The following is a 12,615-nucleotide window of genomic DNA, read 5'->3' as shown; positions in this document are numbered from 1 at the left end:
TGCTATGGGAATCCTGGGGGCTGTCTGCGGGGGGTCCCTGAGGTGATGAGGGTGTGCGTTGGGAGAGCCCTTGGGTTGGGATGGGAGAAGCTTGGGCTCAAGGGGTGGAGGGTGGAATCCTTGCGGAAGAGCTCCCTGAGGGGCTGGGGTCGCGGGATGCCTCAGGCCGGGACCCCTTTCCTTAACATAATGGCCCTTAACCCTGGTGGCGTAGTAGATAGACCCACTTGGGGAGCTTTAAAAGAACACTGACGTTGGGCCCCATCCCTGAAAATTCCGATTAATTGGTCAGGAGCGAGGTCCGGGCCTCGGTATCTGAGCAACTCCGCAGGTGATTTTAATGTACAGACGGGCTGGAGAACCATACGTTTCAGCGCGAGTTATTGAGTGAAGAGCTCCTGGGTTAGCCCCAGAGTCCTCAGAGGCTTGGGAGGGGCAGGTGGTCCCAGGGTGAAGTCGCTGACCCTCCAGTGCTGTGGGGGAGGGAGAAGGGGAAGGTCCCTCCCCCAATAAGGGGAAAGTTCATTTCCAGTGGGAGGAGGATTGACCTATTAGTATTTGGAATGGAGAGTGCCACCTCCCCCACACCCCCCACGCCAGGAGAGGCCTCCTGGCCCGTCTGCCAGGCCTGGGCCCTGCTGTGGGGAGGGAGACTGGTCAGGGAGAGGGGCGAGGCGGGTGCGGAACGGAAAAGGCAGCAGACAATTCAGAGGCCAGCTGCTGGTTGAGAAAAGGACACACCTAATATTTGTGCAGAGTGTTATACCTTTCAATTTCATTTGATACTCCTGAGGACAGGTAGAGAGTGAATTGTTTTCTCCGGCTTCACAGATGGAGGAATAAACTCAGCTAGTTATGATAATGTTCAGACTTGACTCAGGGCTCCCAACTCCAAATTATGCTTATTAGTAGCTTTTTCTCTCTGCACTAAACTGCTTCACATACAGTCACTAGTCCTTTTGAAGGGAATCAACACCCACCCTCCTGATGCCCCTCACTCTAGGGGCCCAGTCTGGCATTCTTGGTTTCCTCCACCAAATCCACCAGCCCCCAGCCACTATAGGTTGGTTCAGAAATCAGGGGGATGCTACTGTTTCCATCCTTTCTAGTTCTTTATCTTCCAGAATCCCGATTGGTCAAGAGGAGAGAGTTTTTATGCCAGGGGATTCCTTCCACACAGATCTGGTTCTGTCACCTCATCAACCCCTCAGTGACCCCCAACCCAGTGTCCTCAGGATAGAATCTTGTGTGTGATTTACAAAACCCTTCCTGATCTGGTGTCTTTCTACCTCCTTGCCCTGAGCTCTCTTTCCATATTGTATCTGCTTTCCTTAGCACATGGTACAAACTTAATAAATGTGAGTTTTTGTTACCACTCTTCCTCTTTGTGCACCTGTTGCCTTGCTGTACATGTTTTATTAGGCAGGGCACGTCAAGGTTCCCCTGTTTGCCTCTTTCTGACTCCCACAGCCAAGCAGAGCTGAGGGGCACAGTGGGATTTGGGGGTGGCAATCCTAGGGCTGCTGCTTTTCCCTAGTTCTGGGGATACCCATATTGGCCTTTTAGGGGCAACTTGACTCAGCAGGCATTCATTGAGCACCTGTGGTGTGGTGAAGGAGCCTGTTGGAAGCAGGGAGTAGAAAACTAGGGTCTGACGTGGTCCTGCTCTTACAGAGCTTGGGTGCTGGAGGAGAGTAAGGGAGGCATTTGGATCCTGATAAAGGAGCCAAGGGACCTGAAAGGGGAGAAAATACCTGACTAGGTGTACTCAGGAAGGCTTGTGTCACTGAACTGGGCCTTGAATCAATGGGATTTGATAAGATGGTGGTGGGGTTGGGCATAGTGACATGAGAAATGCTGAGAGTTTTTAGTCAAAAACACCAGTTTTGAATCTTTGCTCCAGTCCCTAATAGCTCTGTGATTTATTTAACCTTCAGAGCCTTGGTTTCTTCGTTTATCAAATGAGGTGGAAATAGTAACAAGAGTTGTAAGGATTCTTGATGATGGATGTAAAAGCCAGACATACCCAGATGCCTGAGAAACGATATGTAGTTACATCTAGAGTATTTTAGGTGGAAAGAACAGTATGAACAAAGGTGTGGAGGTGGCATTTAAAAGAGAATTTGAGGGATGGCAGGATATACCAGGCAGCAAGAGGCGTCAGTGTTGGGTACTGGAAAGACCACTTCAACCATGGATTTGACAGAAGGGGACACTGACTGAAACCCTTTAAAGATCATGAGACCGAACTTCAGAGACATGAAAAAGAGTAACAGTAGCTACCGTTTATTGAGGATCTCCTGTGTGCCAGGCACTGTGCTTGGTGTTTTATGTACCTTTTGCGTTTCAGCCCTGCAGCAATCCAAGAGGTTGGCATCATCCCCATTTTATAGATGAGGAGACCAAGGCCCAGGGAGAAGGAAAGGCTGGCGAAAAGCCACAAAACTGGGACCATCCCAGCGTGAGGGCGGTGTGGGCTCCAGGGACCTCCAACAGGTTCTCCTGCCAGGTGCCAGGGTGGGGGTGGAGTTGGCTGGATGACAGGGTAGTTCACCCGGGTTATGCAACTAGGTTGGTGTGGGTTCCAAGCTGTTCCTCCCCTGGAGAGGCAGGGTTGCTATTTTCTCCTGGGGTGTATTGAGAGTGCGAGGGAGAGTAGGGGAAGGCATTTCCTGAGGGAGGAGCAGAATCTGGAAGAGAAAGGGCTGCAGTGACCCTGCATCTTCTCCCGCATTCCCCTCTCCTGGGCAGAGGCTTACCTGGACAGGTCGCTCTGCCTTCGACTCTGGCTTGTGATGGGGACTTGTATCTGGCTCTCCTGAACCGTGCATGTGTTCCTGCTACTTGTAGACTCTCCTCTTTTGACTTAGTCTCATGTGCCCTGTCTTGTCTCTCAAATTCCCTTACCGTGGGAAGGGGCCGGATTACCAGGATAGTCCCCTGCTCCTACTCGGATCTTTCATGAGTGAGCCCAAGAAAAATCCGGTTTCTGAACATCTTCATGTAACAGTGCTCTGGACTCCTGGGAATTAGTATAGTCCTCCCTGCATTCCTTTAAAGGACAGGCATTATTATTCCCATTCTACAGGTGAGGAAACCAAGCCTCAGCTTGGTTAATTGGCTTGCCTGAGGTTACATTCTTAGCAGGGAGTGCAGGTGGAATTTAAACCCAGCCTCTCCTCACGGCAAAAGTCATGCCCTTCCCATGTCACCACCATCACCACCATCTGAGGGTTTCTGCTATTTCCCCAGCACCGGTGCAGGGAGCCAGCTGGTGGAGGCTGGGGACTTGCCTGCAGGGCTCACCTTCCAGCAACGAGGGTGGGTCACTGGACATCTGCGTGGGGGCCTGGAAGGCTTCACTCCCTTTGGACAAAGGCTTTGGAAGTGAGGTGGTGGCAGGGGTGGGGGGGTCTGAAAGGCCCAGGGGAATCTGAGAAAGTGAGCTGGGTTAAGGATAGCAACAGAGGTATACGTTGGGCTTTACTGCCTCAAAGCACCTTTAGATGAACACTCACCCCATCCTTGTGTGGTGGCTTTGGAAGTTCTGAGAGGCTCATTAGCAGTAATCTCTGAAGTATGAGTGTCTACTGCACTTATGTGCTAAGTGCTTGAGAGTACTTTCCCCTTGACCGCTAACAATAGTCTTAGGAAGGTTGGTGCCGTATCGCAGATCAAGAAACAGACAGAGAGAGGTTAAGCAAATTCCTCCAGGTCACACAGGTAGTAAACGGTACAGTCAGGACTTAGGAGACCCCCAATTGTGTTTTCTTTCCACTATGTTCCTTAGAAAGTGCCAGGGAAACTTTCAGCGTGATGGGTATGTTCATGATCTCCACTGTGGTGATGGTTTCACAGGTGCATATATATGTTAAAACTGATCGGACAGTACACTTTGAATATATGCAGATCATTCTGTGTCAGCCATACCTCAATAAAGCTGCAAAGGGGAAAAAAAGCATTTCCCACTAAATGTTCCTTCAGGCGCTCCAGCGCTCCAGGGAGAGGGTATGTAAACGTTTCCTAGGGCTGGTGGAACAGATTACTGCAAACAAATTATTGCAAAACAACCAAAATTTATTCTCTCATGGTCTGAAACAACTCCAGTTGGTCACGCTCCCTCCAGAGGCTCTAGGGAAGAATCCTTCCTTGCTTCCTCCTAGCTTCTGGTTGTCGCCTGCAGTCCTTGGGCATTCCTTGGCTTGTAGCTGCCTCGTTCCAGTTTTGCATTTGTCCTCACCTGGCCACCTTCCTTCTGTGTGTGTCTGTCTCTGTTTAAATTTCCCTCTCTCTGTAAGGGCCCACCCGAATTCACTATGGTGTCATCTTCACTTGGTTACATTTGCCCAGATCCTGTTTCCAAGTAAGGTAACACAGGTACTGGGGGTTAGGGCTTGAGCATATCTTTTTTGGGGGGACACAATTTAACACACAACAGGGAATTTAAGAGAAGGAACTCCTCATAGCTTCCCTCTGGGGGTCAGACAAGCACACACAGGGTTATTTTTCTGAAAAGAGAACAGCAGCTTTGAATCTAAAAAAAGAGACAGACTTAATGCCTCGCTGCTTAAACTGTGGTCATGGCCCAGCGGCTGCCCCCTGGGCACCCCTTCGAAATGCAGAATCTGATTCCTTCCCAGACCTCCTGAGTCAAAATCTGCATTCTGATGAAGTGCCCACGTAACTTGGAAGCACATTCCAGTTTGAGAAGGCCTGCTCTAATAAAGGTCGACTTTTCTTTCCTTCCCTCTCACGATCGGTCTGTCCTTCCAGCCTCTGTGTACAAGTCAGCATGGTTGGAAGCCAGGCACCCACACAGTGCTTTGTTCTCTCTTTTCACGTAACATGTTCTTGAGTTTTTCTTCTGCGTGTTGAGGTGGCCCGTGGGCTTGCCTTTTCTGGAGAGCATTGGCCTTGCTGAGCCAGTCCCTTTGCGTTCTTGGGCCGTGTCCAACTTTGCTGTTTATTACTATTGCTGCCATGAACGTCTCTGTACATGTTCCTTTGGGGTTAGTTTTTTGAGGTGGCATTTCCAGAATCAAAGTGCATGAGTGGTTGTGGACTCTATCACTCTTACATACCTGTGGAACTTTCTCTGTTCTACCAAACAGTGCGTGGAACCTGATGCAGGAGGTCAAATGGCAGAAAAGGCTTTAGAACTAGACAGGCCAGGGGTCAAATCTGCTATTTTTTTGCTGTATAACATTGGGCAAATTACTTAACATCTTGGAGCTTAGGATTGTTCTCTTTTCACATTGTAATAGTGCTATAAATTTTGTAGGGATTTTATAAAGATAATCAGGACGCCACCACTGTCCACTTAGTGAGCACTTTCCGAGGGACCCCTCACTCGGTCCTTACATTCCTCTGCAGAGTACACGTGATCATCCCTTTTTCCCGTTTACAGGAGAGGAAACTGAGGCTTCAGAGGGGCACCGTGTGCCCGGGCCCACAGTTGGCGTGTCCAGATTGTTAAGGTTCTTGTGATAAGATAGTGTGGATGAAAGAAGGTACGGAGCACACTGTCCTAGCACATGACCTGGCTTAGCACTTGTTGGATGCCTGCCTTCTTTTCCCACGGCTTTCTCAGTTTTCTTGGATTACTCTCGGAGAGTGGGATCCAGCCCAGCACTGTTTCAGTTTTATGTCATTGATGATTCCCCAGCTTTGTTTTGCATGCAAACTTTCTCCCAGTGGAAATGAGGTGTGCGTGTCTTTTTTTTTTTTAAGATTTATTTATTTGAGAGGAAAGAGCACGAGTGGGGGAGGGGAGGGGGTGGAGGAGAGGAAGAGGGAGAAGCAGACTTCCCACTGAGCAGGGAGCCTGATGTGGGTCTCAATCCTGGGACCCTGAGATCATGACCCGAGCTGAAGGCAGATACTCAACAGACTGAGCCACGCAGGTGCCCCTGGAAATGAGTTTTTAACTGATTCAGAGGTCTGGGGTTAGGAGCAGAGCTGGCTCTGATCCCTGTAGCTAACTGGCTCCTTCTTCCCCAGGGACAAGGATGGCCAGACTGCTCTTGGACGTGTGCGCTCCTTGGTGCTCCTGGGGCTGACGCTGAGCTGGCAGCCATGGGGCTGGGCACACTCCAGGCCTGGACGCTGGGCCTTCCTACGGCTGTGGTCTATGGCTCCCTGGCCCTCTTCATCTCTATCCTGCACAATGTATTCCTGCTTTACTATGTGGACACCTTTGTCTCAGTGTACAAGATCAACAAAGCTGCCTTCTGGGTTGGAGAGGTAGGCCAGCACTGGGTGGGAGCTGGGCAGGTTGCAGGGCTGGGTCCCTCCCAGTCCGGAGCATGGGGCAGGCCAGGTTGCCCCCTGTGATTCAGCAAGAAAAGCTGGAGCTGGAGGTGTCGACTTCTCCTTCTCCTGGCCACTGTGAGCCTGGCACTGTTCTAGATACTCACATATATGATAAAATATATTTACGTATATTAATTTATCAGTTGGGTAAATTTGCCCTGGATGGGTGGGAGTCTGATGGGGGCAGTGGCTGGCAGAGTGGGTTTTAGCAGAGGGACTGCCCTGAACAGAGGTTTGCAGGCAGGAAAGCTGAGCTCATCTTTGAGGGGTGGCAAACAGGCTGGGTAGGGAAAACTCTGGAGAGGAGGCTGCCTGGAGCCCACCTGCCCCGTCTCCCCTTTGCCCGCAGACGGTGTTTCTCCTCTGGAACAGCCTCAACGACCCCCTCTTCGGCTGGCTGAGTGACCGTCAGTTCCTCAGCTCCCAGCCCTGGTTTGTGTCCTGGGGATGGCTCACAACGGGTCCTGTCCCACCCCACCCCTCCCCAGGGGTGTCTGTGTTTGGGGTGGGGAGAGCAAGGGAGACCATTTTCAGCTTTTGGCTAGGCTCCCTCCCTTCCCAAAGTTAGGCAGGTGGGAGAAGTGGCCTTGACTAACTCTTGCCTTGCTCACCTGGGGAGAGATTTACCCCAGCTTGGCTTGTCAGGTCCTCAGGACTAGGAGCTGTACAGCAGACACACTCTGCTGCTTCTGGCAGATTCCTTAACCCTATCCCTGCTTGGGCCCAACACTGCCCCCAACTCTGAGAAATAGGTATCCCACCACCCGTTGGCCATCAGCCCTGGCAGGCTGGCAAGGGAGCAGACAAGAGAGTATACCCCCTGGTGAGTTGTGCTTCCTAAGTCAGAGGCTGAAGACGTGGGGCTCAGTGGGCTCACTCTGGTGTGAGTCCCATACTCTGGGCCTTTGTCCTTCCTTTGGGGCCTGGGCAGAGGGAGGGGGAACTGCAGTCTGCCAAATTGGTAAAAGCCGTTCCCACCTTTCCTCCTCTCCTTGGCAGGTCGGGCGCCAGGCTCTCCTCGAGGGCCGTGGTGCTGGCACGGGTGCGGGCCTTGGGCTGGCATGGGCCGCTGTTGGCGCTGTCATTCCTGGCATTCTGGGTGCCCTGGGCCCCAGCTGGCCTGCAGTTCTTGCTGTGCCTCTGCCTCTATGATGGCTTCCTGACGCTCGTGGACCTGCACCATCATGCCTTGCTGGCTGACCTGGCCCTGTCTGCCCACGACCGTACCCACCTCAACTTCTACTGCTCCCTCTTCAGTGCGGCTGGCTCCCTCTCTGTCTTTGCCTCCTATGCCTTCTGGAACAAGGAAGACTTCTCTTCCTTCCGCGCCTTCTGCGTGGCACTGGCCGCTGGCTCTGGGCTGGGCTTTGTGGGGGCCACACGGCTGCTTAGGCGGCAGGTTGAGGCAGCTGGCAGGGGGCCAGAGTGCCCAGCCCTGGCTGAGGATGGCGGGTGAGTGGCCTGGCCCAGCTCTCTGGGTTCCCCCCAGCGCTCTTGAATATGATTTCCACACCGAGTCCCCTGGCTGATGGGCGGCTGCCCTGGGGGGGTGGATGGCTCTGGCTCAGCCCTAAGCCATTGGTGACTCCCTTGTGCCCTGTAGCCTGTGCGGAGAGGAGCTGCTTACGGGCTGCCAGGATGCAGGCGGCATCACTTTGGGCCAGTACCTCCAGCAGCTGGCACGCCACCGGAACTTCCTGTGGTTCGTGGGCATGGACCTAGTGCAGGTATGAGAGCAGCCCTCCCCCCCAACCCCCTGCCCAATGGCCAGGATGTGCCTCGCTCAGGGAAGCAGGCTCCTTAAAAGCTGGGTCTCATGTGAGCATTGGTGGGTGATTTGCTATTGGGACACAGGTTGGAAGGGCTGGATTCTCGCACCATCAGAACACCTCAATCCCTGCGTGATCTTAGGCAGGTCTGACTCTCAGGGCAGCTGTCTTCACCTGCAAAGTGAGGCTGTGAAGAAGAGGTGCGCTTTGGGAACTCCGTGACAATATTTTTAAAACACTAAATGCCTTGCCTAAAACACATGTAGTGTATAAGCTAGCCAAATGCGGAAATAGATGGTGTTTATATCATCGAGCTTGTTTCCTAAAGTGTTTTCAATTAAAGAGAAAAAACTCAAATCATTCAATTTGACAATTTTATCATTCCTTCTACATTTTAGCAAAATTAGATAAGCAACAGGAATTTGGTGTTGGGTTTTATTCTGGCATGTTCTGTGTGGAGGGACATGGGGTTAAAGTCTGCTCTTGGCTCCTGCTGCTCCCCTGTTGGCTTCCGGCCTGCTCCCAGCTCCCCTCCAGCCCAGCAGCCTCCTCACTTCCTGCGTTGGGTTGCAGGTCTTTCACTGCCATTTCAACAGCAACTTCTTCCCCCTCTTCCTGGAGCATCTGTTGTCGGACCACATCTCCCTCTCCACGGGCTCCTTCCTGTTGGGTGAGTGGGTGCCGCAGGCAGGCTGGGAGGACAGAGGCGTGCAGCCCAGCTGCAGGCACAGCTCCCTTCGCAGCTGGGGCCTGGTGCGGGGGGCCTACGCTGCTGTGGGCTGCCCGTCCAGGCTCCGGCTCTGTTTTGGGAGGCAAGAGTGGGAGCCTGTTGCGGTGTGAGGAGGGTAGAGCTGCTGTCCTGGTGGTCTCCATGCTGGTGTCCCCCCCAGAGGTGAGGTGGTGCAGTGGCTGTTTCACAGCTGGGCTGACAGACTGACAGGGTTGGGTGTGCGTCTTGACTGCTCATTCACTGTGTGGCCTTGGGTGTGTTTTCTTTAATCTCTTTGGACCTCCCATTTATCATCTGTAAGGTAGGGATAATAACAGGACTGATCCTAAAGGGTGGTGAGGTTAAATGAAAGGATGTGGAGTTCGTAGCCCAGAGCCTGGCATGTCGTGAGTGTTCAATCCGTGCCAGCTCTGATGGCGACCATGAGATGTGGATAGCTGTGGAAGCCGTGGCGGTGCCCCTGACAAGGCTGTGCCCTTCCGTGCAGGCGTCTCCTATGTGGCCCCCCACCTCAACAACCTCTACTTCTTGCCTTTGTGCCGGCGCTGGGGTGTCTACGCCGTGGTGCGGGGGCTCTTCCTGCTCAAGCTGGGCCTGAGCCTGCTCATGCTGTTGGCTGGCCCCGACCGCCCCAGCCTCCTCTGCCTCTTCATCGCCAGGTATGCGTTGCCCCCCTCAGCCCCACACATCCCTCTGTCCCACCCCTTCATTCTTGCCCCCTCTCTCTTTGCTGGCAGCAACCGTGTCTTCACGGAGGGCACCTGTAAGCTGTTGACTTTGGTGGTCAGTGACCTAGTGGACGAAGACCTGGTGCTGAATCACCGCAAGCAGGCAGCCTCAGCTCTTCTCTTCGGCATGGTGGCCCTGGTGACCAAGCCGGGCCAGACCTTCGCCCCCCTGCTGGGCACCTGGCTGCTGTGCTTCTACACAGGTGAGGGCCTGGGGGCTGGTGCAGGGCTCTTGAGGCTCCAGGGGTCAAACTTACCTGCCACAGCAGCCGACAAGCTGGGTCCAGTAAGGGGGAGAGAATGGCAACTGGCCGAGAGAGGCTGTGCCTGGGCCCCGCCTGCTCTGCCTCTCCCCACATGGGGAGGAGAACTGAGTCGCCAATTCTTCCAGTCTTTCAATAGTCCATTCATTCATTCGTCATTCGACAAATGTGCATAGAATACTTTCTCTGCCAGCTGCTGCTCCAGGTCCCTTTAGGGAGGTAACAATGGTCTTTGCCATTATGGAACTTACATTCTAGTTAGAGGGATGGGTGGGGTTGGCAATAAAGAGCCAAACAAGGAAATCGCGATGGTAGTGGGAAAAGCGATGGTAAAATAGCCAGTGTGACCGAGGAGCTACTTAGTGCGTGTGGTCCAGGAAGGCCTCTCTAAGGAGATGACACTCAGGATGTGGACCGAATGGGAAGAATCTGGTCTAGAAAGATCTCCGTGAAACCCAGATAGGAGCGGGGGGCAACTACAGAGGCCCAAGGTATTAGGAGTAGCTAGGAGATGAGGCTGGGACAGCAGAGGGCTCTGTCCATCAGGGCAGGGTTTGGATTTTATTCTCAGCGTGAACAGAAACTATTGCAAGGGTTTTAAGCGGGGCCGTGACATGGTCTGATCTGTTTTTTAAAGTTCATCCTGACTGCTGTATGGAGAATGGGTTGTGGGGAGGCTGTGGCAGAGGCCATGGAAACTTGGAGCAGGTGGTGCCAGGGGGCGCTGGCAGAAAGTGTCTGGGTGTGGGATGTGTTTTGGAATTGGGGGGAGGGGAAGGACTGGCTGCTGGGGAGTGGTGAGGTTAACTGAAGAATTCAGGAAGACTTTGAGCCTATGGGGTGGATGGCAGTGCCAGTCACCCAGAAGGGAAGCACAGGGGAGAAGTGAGTTTGGGGGAGGAAGTGAGTTGCGGTTTACACATGCATACGTGTCGTTTGAGATGTGGCACTGTGGACCTTGGAGGAGACCAGGGCTGACCCTCTTCTTTCTGCATGCTCTCTCACCCTAGGTCATGATCTCTTCCAGCAGCCCCCACTGACCCCTGTGGGGAGTGCCCAGCCCTGGCCAGAGGCCCCGGCCCCGGCCCCAGCCCAGGCCCCAACACTCCGCCAGGGCTGCTTCTACCTGCTGGTGCTGGTGCCCATCACCTGTGCTCTGCTGCAGCTGTTCACTTGGTCCCAGTTCACGCTGCACGGGAGACGCCTGCACATGGTCAAAGCCCAGCGCCAGAACTTATCACGGGCCCAAACCCTGGATGTTAAGATGGTGTGAGAGGCAGGCACAGCAAGGCCACCCTGCTGACACTGTCGCAGCCCTGGGCAGGAACCACTTTTGCCAGCCCCTCATCCTGCTCCTCTGCCTCCCTGGGGCACAGCCTGGAGGACAGGGGGCAGAGCGGGGGCTTCTGGGGCTTAGTCCGGAGCATCACTGAGGTCTAAGTTCCGGCTTGGCTGTCTGGCCCAGCTTGGACAAGGGCTGGGCTGTATGTGCTCAGGGACCTGCTTCCCCCTGTGTGGCAGGAGGAAAAAGAGGACCAAGAAGGGACGGGGCTACCCTGTGATCACATGGGGTTGCTGCAGGGCATGGAGGCCTGTCCCACCACCTGGCTGGGGCTGGTGCTCTGTGTGGGCTCAGAAGCCACTTTCACCTACTGAGGGGAAGCTGTGAGTCCCACCGCCCCCTCCCTCTACCTTTCCAGTGGTTTCTCTGACCTCTCTGCTTCAGCTGTGCCTGAAGCATTGTGCCCCAGCTGCTGCAGGGCTCCCCCACCCCCACCTGACCTCTCAAAGAGGTTCATGTCATCATAGACTGATTAAAGTCAGTCATTTCTGCTCCCGTTCCTGAGGTCCGTGCTGTGTGCGGGAGTGGTGGGTTGGTGGGGTTGGGGAACAGGATTCCTCATTTAATAGGAACAGCACCCTGAGAACATTTTTCTGCAGATGAGTTGGTGGGGTGAGGGGCACCCTCATCAGAGTCACTGAGGTAGCAGGGAGGGCGCGCAGACCAGTAGCTGCATGGGCATTTGGGAGCAAAATGACTTGTAGGCCTGAGGTCATGTCCTGGTGCAATCCCCATACACCACTGCCAGAACACAGTCAGCGAGGAAAAGCAGCTGCTTCCAAGGCTGGGGTCTTCAACCCTGGAGTCACTGGAAGCTTTCAAAAAAGCTGATGTCTTGAATTCTGTTCCCCAAGATTCTGATTTCATGGGTTCTGGGCTATAGCCTGGGCACGGAGGTTTTGGAAAGCTCTGCAATTTTACTGTGCAGCTGGGATTGAACACCTGTGCTCTAGGCCAGCGTTTCTCAACCGAGAGACATTCGGAGCCCGATAGTTCTTTGTTGCAAATACTTAAAGCAGCATCCCTGGCCTCTGCCTAGATACCTGTAGCCTCTCCCCACCAGTTGTGACAACCAAATGTCTCCAGACATTGCCAGACGTGTCCCACTTGACTGGGAACTACTGCTTAAGGCCAGTGGTTTTTGAGGGTCTGTATAGTGGCCAAAAGTTTAGGCTCTAGGGCTATATTGCCTGGGTTCAAATCCTACCTAATAAAGGGCAGAGTTTTAGGAAATTACATAATCTTTCTGTGGCTCTAATTCTTCATCTGCAAAGTGGATAATAAAAATATATACTTTGCAGGGTTGTTGGGAGGATCAAATAGGTTAACATTTGCAAAGTGCCTGGAAATGCCTCCCACCAAGTATACAGGTTTAAAATGGATAACTGGTAAGTCAGAATAACTGAGTGTGGGCCCCAGGAACTATATTTTAAGCTCCTGAGCTTCCTATCCATGTGGAAGTTTTGACTTC

At 53.3% G+C, this 12,615-nt stretch overlaps 1 protein-coding gene across 4 annotated transcripts in view; it reads left to right on the top strand.

Moving 5' to 3' along the window:
* Positions 1–11,643, top strand: part of MFSD13A (major facilitator superfamily domain containing 13A) — a 21,018-nt gene extending 9,375 nt beyond the window's left edge. For 2 of the 4 annotated variants that reach the window (XM_040624005.1, XM_040624006.1), the window contains exons 2-9: positions 6,001–6,243; positions 6,662–6,744; positions 7,312–7,764; positions 7,916–8,039; positions 8,655–8,751; positions 9,299–9,470; positions 9,549–9,742; positions 10,813–11,643. In XM_040624005.1, the coding sequence (XP_040479939.1) occupies positions 6,076–6,243; positions 6,662–6,744; positions 7,312–7,764; positions 7,916–8,039; positions 8,655–8,751; positions 9,299–9,470; positions 9,549–9,742; positions 10,813–11,075 (1,554 nt within the window). In that variant the 5' untranslated portion in view covers positions 6,001–6,075 and the 3' untranslated portion in view covers positions 11,076–11,643. Of the gene's footprint in view, positions 1–5,407; positions 5,511–6,000; positions 6,244–6,661; positions 6,745–7,311; positions 7,765–7,915; positions 8,040–8,654; positions 8,752–9,298; positions 9,471–9,548; positions 9,743–10,812 lie in introns of all 4 variants that reach the window. The other 2 variants (XM_040624007.1, XM_040624004.1) reach the window with 2 other exon arrangements.
* The last annotated feature ends 972 nt before the right edge of the window (positions 11,644–12,615 follow it).

The sequence above is a fragment of the Ursus maritimus genome, unplaced genomic scaffold, assembly GCF_017311325.1.
Source record: "Ursus maritimus isolate PB19 unplaced genomic scaffold, ASM1731132v1 scaffold_7, whole genome shotgun sequence".
In the NCBI taxonomy this organism is placed as follows: domain Eukaryota; kingdom Metazoa; phylum Chordata; class Mammalia; order Carnivora; family Ursidae; genus Ursus; species Ursus maritimus.
The sequence above is the reverse complement of the archived record's forward strand: the minus strand, read 5'-3'. Positions and strand labels throughout refer to the sequence as shown.